The sequence below is a fragment of the Dicentrarchus labrax genome, unplaced genomic scaffold (assembly GCF_905237075.1).
Source record: "Dicentrarchus labrax unplaced genomic scaffold, dlabrax2021, whole genome shotgun sequence".
Lineage (NCBI taxonomy): Eukaryota > Metazoa > Chordata > Actinopteri > Moronidae > Dicentrarchus > Dicentrarchus labrax.
The window spans coordinates 2,329,166-2,337,906 of NW_026136709.1; the positions used below are offsets into that span (position 1 = coordinate 2,329,166).

The window sequence follows — 8,741 nt, forward strand, 5'->3', positions numbered from 1 at the left end:
ACATTATTCTTACATACATACACGTTTTTTGTTTTTGTTTTTTTACTTTTTCTAATGCAGAACAAGGCTGTTTATCAGCGAGTGAAGGCTCTGTGAACACAACTTGTGTTCAGGTTTTAAAATCCTAAATCATAATCTAAATTTATAAAATATAAGCATTGTGGCTGTTAACATCACACTTCTGTCTTCACATCACTTTTCTGTCATGGGAATTAATGTGATCAGTGCTTGATGTCTCAGGTGTGTGTTTTAAAATTATGAAATCTATTTCTTTATCTTTTTGTCCTAATTAGACAGGACAGCTGAAGATGGACAGGAAAGGGGAGAGGGGATAACAGCCAGCAAATGTCCACAGATCAGAGTCAAACCCATGGCCACTGCAGCAAGGACTCAGCCCTGGCACATGGGATATCAGGGAACACCAAAGATTTATGAAATAATGGAGTTTCTTTATCAGACTGTTCTTTAAATGTCACCAATGTTGTAATGTTTCATCACCTCCAGCAGATGGTGCTTAAACTACACTACATGAACAGGGTGGCTTGTTGCAGTTTTTCCTGGTTTGGTCTAGTCACTATACAACCGTTTGTCCCCTGTGCACAAAGGCATATAGAACAGTCCCAACTATGGGATGAACTGCAACACAGACTCTGAGCCAGACCTACCTGATATACGTGTAAAGCCAATCCCTGCAGCCAGGTTTTTTTTGGCCTTGTAGTGTAAATAAAGAGTTTCCAAGAAAAAGGCAAATATTGTTAAGAGGACCAGCTTTATTGATAGTTTAGTTGACCACCAGAGCTAGTAAAATCATTTTTAGATACAAGAACACTTTCTGGAAACAAAAGCATGAAGATTCTGCACACACAAGTCTACACTCATTCATCAAACAATAAATAAAAAAGTCTGAATATCAGCACAACAAAAATTACATACTGAAGCTGAAAGAATTCTGCAGATGAACAATGCAACAGCAAACCCAAGCACATGTCATATACCTGATGGATAGGAATTCAGATTAACTGGGTAACTGAGCTTTTAGCAATTTGTATCATGAAACAGGAAAGCAGTACAATATATGAAGGATGCTGCAAGAACATGATGATACAGTATGTGAACTCCTTCCAAACAAGCTATTATCTGCATCTGACGTCCAACTGAAGGGCTAACTAAATACAACAAGAAGGGAAAGGGCAAATGTGGACAGTTACGGGGATTAATAGCAAGGCTCATATCCATCCTTGTCCTTTTTTAAAAAATAGAACTATATATCCTGAAGGTCTACCCAAACTAGACTAACATTCCCATAACCCATTGCACAGTCATCACGGTAATCGGTCGAACCCATCTCATCTGTAAAAACTCACTCACTGTTCACCAGATAATTAACATTATGGGAGGGGGTTCTCACTGCTTCCTTACAATCAAAGCACATACACACTGTACAGAGACACAGACTAGTGACAGTCAGCAGGTCATGTTTCCATGCATATGTATCGGAAATGTGAATGCCTGTTTCCATCCACTACTGTAATCATTAGGAGTTGGTTCATAGAGATAAGCTGTAGGTGGCGCCAATTCTACATAATTGTGGATTTGAAGTGAGCAGTGAACAGATCCCCAGAGGCAGTATGAGCCACATGTGACCAGTCTGACAAACACCGCAATGCAAAGCCAAAATTATACTTTCCACTGAAATCAAAAGGATTAGCAGATGAAGCTTCACACAGCCTAACTGAACAAGGTCCTGCTTAAGCTAACATAATCTAATTTCTTTTTCTTCATGAGTCTTGTTTACACAGCACTGCACCTCCTGTAAAGAGCTGAAAAGAGTTTCACAGTCCCTGTGTGTGTGTGTGTGTGTGTGTGTGTGTGTGTGTGTGTGTGTGTGTGTGTGTGTGTGTGTGTGTGTGTGTGTGTGTGTGTGTGTGTGTGTGTGTGTGTGTCTGTGTGTGTGTTTGAATCCACGTGGTGACCTATATGCGCGTGCATGTGTCTATGTCCTTTAGGAGGTCCAGCGCCACCAGGCCACCTTCATGCGGTCCCAGACAGCATTGAAAGAGTCGAAGGCGGGCCGTACATCCAGGATGGAGAACTGGTAGGTGTCCTTGTTGATTTCACCGTCATAGTAGTCGATGACGTAGCGTACCTCCTTCCCGCACCGGTCAATGATCCAGTCATGGCGGTCGAAAGGCAGCTCGTAGCTAATGAGGAGAAGCATCAGATAATTTAACTGACTGCAATAAGATATAGGAGGCTGGTATGTGGCGCTTTAAAAGCACCATTGGGCAGTTCTGTGGACTTAATGTGAAAATAACATTGTGTGTCCTCGAGCAACTTGTGCTGCATCGTACAATACTACTAATTTAATTAAGCAGCATCGGTATCGGCAGATATCTAAATTCAGGTATCAAAATTGGATTGGAACTGAAACAGTGGATTGGTGCATCTTCTTAGCACAAAAACATGACTCACACTGTCTCAGTTAAGGACTAAAACACAGGCAGATAAAGTGGGACGGAGCTCACCCCATCCAGTAGCGGAAGCGAGCCCTGGGAGAGAACTCTTTGGCTTTACCACCAAACCTCTTCAAGGTGGGCCCACATGGACATTCTCTACAAGAAAACACAAGATGGAGTTCTCGTCAAATCACCGTCAATACAGGCAGATCATGTCAGTGAACAAAGTGTCAGAGGGCCCATGGAAAGCTGTAGTTCTACGCTGAGTAAACTCACGTTGCATGCATGGCCTCCCATTTCAGGATCTCCTGCCAGGCCTGCTCGTTGTTCTTATTGTGGATTTTAATGATGTTGGTCATATCTTGAGCAGCGAGGTCATCCTCACTCCAGCGCCACCTGCAGCACAAACAAGGCCAACCAGATATAGACTCCCAAAGAACCAGTTTATTAACTGCTATCTCTCATCTACACAAGTGGGACACTGCAATCATTAAAGTTCCTGTTATGTGCAGACTAAGCATTGGCAATAAAGCCAATTTAAGATTCTGATTTTACTTTATTTTTTTATCTCATGTGTTTCTGTTGTTTTCCCACCTGTACTGAAAACATATCAAACCATATTTTATAACACTATATGTGGTGACCATAAACTTAATGTTAAATAATACACAATACAACTACAGGTACAGTGGGTACGGAAAGTATTCAGACCCCTTTAAAATTTTCACTCTTTGTTTCATTGCAGCCATTTGCTAAAATCAAAAAAGTTCATTTTATTTCTCATTAATGTACACTCAGCACCCCATCTTGACAGAAAAAAACAGAAATGTAGAAATTTTTGCAAATTTATTAAAAAAGAAAAACTGAAATATCACACGGTCATAAGTATTCAGACCCTTTGCTGTGACACTCATATTTAACTCACATGCTGTCCATTTCTTCTGATCCTCCTTGAGATGGTCCTGCTCCTTCATTGGAGTCTAGCTGTGTTTAAATAAACTGATTGGACTTGATTAGGAAAGGCACACACCTGTCTATATAAGACCTTACAGCTCACAGTGCATGTCAGAGCAAATGAGAATCATGAGGTCGAAGGAACTGCCCAAGGAGCTCAGAGACAGAATTGTTGCAAGGCACAGATCTGGCCAAGGTTACAAAAGAATTTCTGCAGCACTCAAGGTTCCTAAGAGCACAGTGGCCTCCATAATCCTTAAATGGAAGAAGTTTGGGACGACCAGAACTCTTCCTAGACCTGGCCGTCCAGCCAAACTGAGCAATCGTGGGAGAAGAGCCTTGGTGAGAGAGGTAAAGAAGAACCCAAAGATCACTGTGGCTGAGCTCCAGAGATGCAGTAGGGAGATGGGAGAAAGTTCCTCAAAGTCAACTATCACTGCAGCCCTGCACCAGTCGGAGCTTTATAGCAGAGTGGCCCGACGGAAGCCTCTCCCCAGTGCAAGACATATGAAAGCCCGCATAGAGTTTGCCAAAAAACACATGAAGGACTCCCAGACTATGAGAAAGAAGATTCTCTGGTCTGATGAGACCAAGATTGAACTTTTTGGCGTTAATTCTAAGCGGTATGTGTGGAGAAAACCAGGCACTGCTCATCACCTGCCCAATACAATCCCAACAGTGAAACATGGTGGTGGCAGCATCAGGCTATGGGGATGTTTTTCAGCTGCAGGGACAGGACGACTGGTTGCAATTGAAGGAAAGATGAATGTGGCCAAGTACAGAGATATCCTGGAAGAAAACCTCTTCCAGAGTGCTCAGGACCTCAGACTGGGCCGAAGGTTCACCTTCCAACAAGACAATAACCCTAAGCACACAGCTAAAATAACAAAGGAGTGGCTTCGGAACAACTCTGTGACCATTCTTGACTGGCCCAGCCAGAGCCCTGACCTAAACCCAATTGAGCATCTCTGGAGAGATCTGAAAATGGCTGTCCACCAACGTTCACCATCCAACCTGACAGAACTGGAGAGGATCTGCAAGGAAGAATGGCAGAGGATCCCCAAATCCAGGTGTGAAAAACTTGTTGCATCATTCCCAAGAAGACTCATGGCTGTAGTAGCTCAAAAGGGTGCTTCTACTCAATACTGAGCAAAGGGTCTGAATACTTATGACCATGTGATATTTCAGTTTTTCTTTTTGAATAAATTTGCAAAAATTTCTACATTTGTTTTTTTCTGTCAAGATGGGGTGCTGAGTGTACATTAATGAGAAATAAAATGAACTTTTTTGATTTTAGCAAATGGCTGCAATGAAACAAAGAGTGAAAAATTGAAAGGGGTCTGAATACTTTCCGTACCCACTGTATATATGTAGGCTGGCAGGCTAACACTACTGCTCTCCCCCACTACAGTTGAAGTTACTGGCAGGAATTAAAGATCATTAGGGCATGTTGCAAACTCGAAAACCCAAATATCAGTGCAACATTTCTGCACAACAGTTGGGACTGACCCTTTCCGCAGCATGGCGTTCCAGAACATCTGCTCAGATGGGTAAACCCAGTTCTTTTCTGCGCTGTGACGGGGAATGGTGGACTCCTCTCTGGAGATGGACAGTTCGAAAGGCTGGTCTGGAGCTGGAAGTTGGTTAGGAGGAGGCATCTGTACACCGGCACACAGGGAGTAAAGACGCTTCAACAACACAACCCATACATAAGAATAAAATTTGACAGACATGCTTATTCATTTAACGATAGTAATATTTCAGAATAAGAAAGCAATCCAACGCTAAATGAGTTTTGAAAAATATCAAATTATCAACAAAACTAAAAAACGTAAAATGATTTTTCTAGTAAGATGTCCAGCATTTTGTGCATTTCAAGAGCCGAGCAGATGATGTAGCCATTTAAACCAACTTTAAAGCTTTTATCGGCTTGAGATTGGATCTTTTATCAACAACTAAAGGGATGACTGACGATTATTTTTCCTACGCCAATATTAAGGTGATTTTATTAAGGCAGTTTTAATTGATGTACTATCAGAACTAAGATACTATAATCTGTAGAATCTGCAGATGTTTCTGTAGGTGTTTCCAGTGGGGTGGTATGTCCGACAACTGAGCCTCATTAATCAGCACAAGTGAATTTTAAATCCTTAATTACAAACTATTTTTCATGGATCTGATACATCATAGTTCTCCATATGCCAGCTCTCAAAAACTTTGCTCTGCACTCCATAAGAGTAACTAACGTTATGAATATGATCTGGATTGTGATATTAAAGACAAGATAATAATGTTCAACAGAACATGATGCTGTGATATTTTCACACCAAGCACAGACTCTCCTCTCAGCTGTATCTCCCAGGCATAACCACGACCTCAAGTGTCTTTTGTCGACAATATGTGTGTTAACGCGAGGTTGATGCCCAATAAAATGGCACTTATTCATATATTTATCCATTTTCCTAAGAGGAGCAGAATCTACTGCTCTCTGCACTGGGCCAGCTCTGGTTTGTAATCTCAGTCTCTCGTCTAGCAAAGGCCCACTTCTTCCATCATGTCATGGCCTGTTTATACATTACTACTTATGCTAATGTTAATTTTTGTAGGTGTATATAATATGTTTATTCAGAACATTGTGGTGTATACTGGTAACTGTCATTTTTGTGCTGGTTTTCAGTTTTAAGGGGCGGTTATTTTTCTGACCCAGCCGCCCATGCTGGCATTTTGCTGACTTACTGACTGTGATGTAATTCTCCCACTCAGGGCAATCGGATTGCATATCGGGCAACCTGAGTAGCCACAATTGGACTATAGGACAACAGAGGTTTGGCAACTGCTGTGCAATTAAGTCCCTTTCACATCTAAAAACATCTGTTCATTACGCTATGACTGCACATTTATCTATTTATGCTTTACATTCATTCTCTCACTCCCATCCCCATCCATGCAGCACCAACTCTGTGTTTTCCTACACTAAAGGGATGTGGGTTACCATGTTTGAAGGGTCGATGTCACTATTCGCCGCTGCAGCTGCGGCTTTCATGGGACACTCCACAAACTCGTAGGCCCGGTCCTGGTGAGCCGGACCCTTTTCTGCTTTATGCATTGGACACTCTGGCGGGGGAGACGCTGCAGAACAAGAGCATCTTATTGAGGCACAACAGGTATAAAATACTGCACAGTAAGCCTATGACTTTCAATAATTAATAGTAATAAAAAATACAACATGAATAAACCTTGAAAGATGCAAAACAGTGCAGTCCAGAGGAGAAAATGTATGATGTTGTATAATGTTTAAGAGGTAGGACAGCAGGGAGCAGTAGCACAAGCCATTCAAACAAATAAAATCCAGCATAGGAAAGCTTTATGGTAATTGCACAAACAACAAATTACAGAAAGTGTTTACGAGAAATGTATTTGTTAAAGTGGCAAAAGCATTTCACAGATAATTGAATAGGCCTGCATGGCATTCTAAGTGATACCTTTGACAGGCTGAGCTTGATGCATGGGACACTCCGAAGGTGGAGACACTAAGAAAGGAAGATACAGGCATATTACAATATGTACAATTTTAGCAAGTGGTATGATATAAGGTAAAATGACATTATGATGTAATAGCAGTTAACGGCCTCATCTCGCCCCCCCGCGCCAGCACCTTTCACAGGCTGTGCTTCCTGGTGCATGGGACAGCCCTGAGGAGGGACGGCCATCGTGGCCTCTGCCCTCACTGTAGGAGCAGCAGGTGTGGACAAGGAGGCTCCCATTCTGTCCTGTCCAATGAGGAACGATGCACACACACACACACACACACACACACACACACACACACACACACACACACCATTTGGTTAGTCAGTACAGTTTATATCAGATGTACCGGTACAGATAACTAGGTGTAATCACTGGAGCTAGGCACTGAAGCCACTCCGTATCTAAAACGGTGCAATAGTGAATGCTGGCCTCAATGCTTGATCACACTCAGTTTGGGCCAAAATCACTGGATCGGATATTGGACTAAAAATAAGCATAATCTGATACAATCCATTAGGCTAAACTATTACATATAGGCTTAACTAAACGTGGGCTGTGTATTTCTTCCTTCTCGGTTGTAAAATATTTATTTCACAGATTGAGGAGGATGTTTTGTGGCTCGCTAAATCAAGGAGGAGATTAGGAGAGGGAAAAGACAGCATCGGACTGTATCAGCAGATACTCAGGGTGCTATCGAGCTGAAAACCCAGCTCCCTGTAGGGAAGTGCTTTGTGTAAATAATGACTTGCCTTAGAATATTTTCGAACCTAATGTATCAGTGTAGTTATTTAAACAAGGTCAGCTGTCAAAAGGCGAGGACAGTGTGTGTTTCAGCATAAGACATGGTTTAAAGAGCTTTGCACAAGGCAGACATAATAATAACAAATAAAAACAGAAACAAACGATGAGTTTTGCTAACGTTATGATAAATGAGTAATTCGAAATATTATTCAAGTGAGTTCCTATTTCTATAATAATAGAAATAACAATGCTAACAGCCAGCTGAACAGGCTGCCTTCCTGCCAGCAGGTATCCTTGATTAACCTCACGGTTAGCATTAGCATCGAAGCTTCTGTACAACTAACTGACGCTAGGTAGCAACGAAAGCTAATAATTCAATACCAGAGTCCCCCCCCCAACGTCTCTACTGTATTCTGCCATTCACATAGAATGAAAAGGACAAAGTGAAACGAGAGGGCAATTCATTCTGATAACCAGGCTCAGTCGCTACTAGCACTAGCTGCTTTCATTTACCGTTACCCGGACTAGCTAGCAGATATGCTAACGTTAGCTGTTGTTGGATGTTGGCTGTCCTCTCTTTTAGACCCCAAATCCTCCCTGACGATACAGGACGCCTCTTTATTTCTGTTAACGTTATTATGTAACGGCCTAATAACACCGTAGGGCTGACACTATCAAGAGAGACAATAACTAACCTGTTAGAGAAGTCAGCTGAGAAGTGTTCTTCCGTCAGGTTACTGTCCCAATGTCAGTGCAGGACACAGGAGGTTGCACAACTCTAACTTATGTATGTCTATGGTTACATGTGCCGTACGTAACCACATACGTCATCACGCAGCCTGTTAAAGCTGTAGCGCCCAGTTTGTCTACAGCTGCTGTTATCCGGAGCAAACTGTCATAACGTGAAAGTATGCATGAGTTTACATAGCAAAGGGATGGTTTGTCAAACTGTAACGGTTTTTGTAACTGAACAATTCCAAGCGTTTGCACTTTATAGTAATCAGACATGACCTTCAGTGAGAGGCAATAGATAGATAGATAGATAGATAGATAGATAGA

At 42.0% G+C, this 8,741-nt stretch overlaps 1 protein-coding gene across 1 annotated transcript; it reads right to left on the reverse strand.

Moving 5' to 3' along the window:
- Positions 1–750: 750 nt before the first annotated feature.
- LOC127369177 (holocytochrome c-type synthase) lies at positions 751–8,510 on the reverse strand. The gene is made up of 8 exons (XM_051410282.1): positions 8,378–8,510; positions 7,066–7,180; positions 6,893–6,940; positions 6,403–6,539; positions 4,920–5,068; positions 2,733–2,852; positions 2,526–2,612; positions 751–2,201 (listed from the first exon to the last, which is right to left on the reverse strand). The coding sequence occupies exons 2-8, from the start codon at positions 7,172–7,174 to the stop codon at positions 2,003–2,005; spliced, it is 849 nt and encodes a 282-aa protein (XP_051266242.1). The 5' UTR covers positions 7,175–7,180; positions 8,378–8,510; the 3' UTR covers positions 751–2,002.
- Positions 8,511–8,741: the final 231 nt, after the last annotated feature.

Excerpts from the sequence above, each read along its gene's own strand:
- LOC127369177 (XM_051410282.1), bottom strand. The coding sequence starts at position 7,174 with ATGGGAGCCTCCTTGTCCACACCTGCTGCTCCTACAGTGAGGGCAGAG. Across the intron at positions 6,540-6,892 it reads TCAAGCTCAGCCTGTCAAAG|CGTCTCCCCCGCCAGAGTGT; the intron begins GTATCACTTAGA and ends CTTGTTCTGCAG. Across the intron at positions 2,613-2,732 it reads TGGGAGGCCATGCATGCAAC|AGAATGTCCATGTGGGCCCA; the intron begins GTGAGTTTACTC and ends GTTTTCTTGTAG.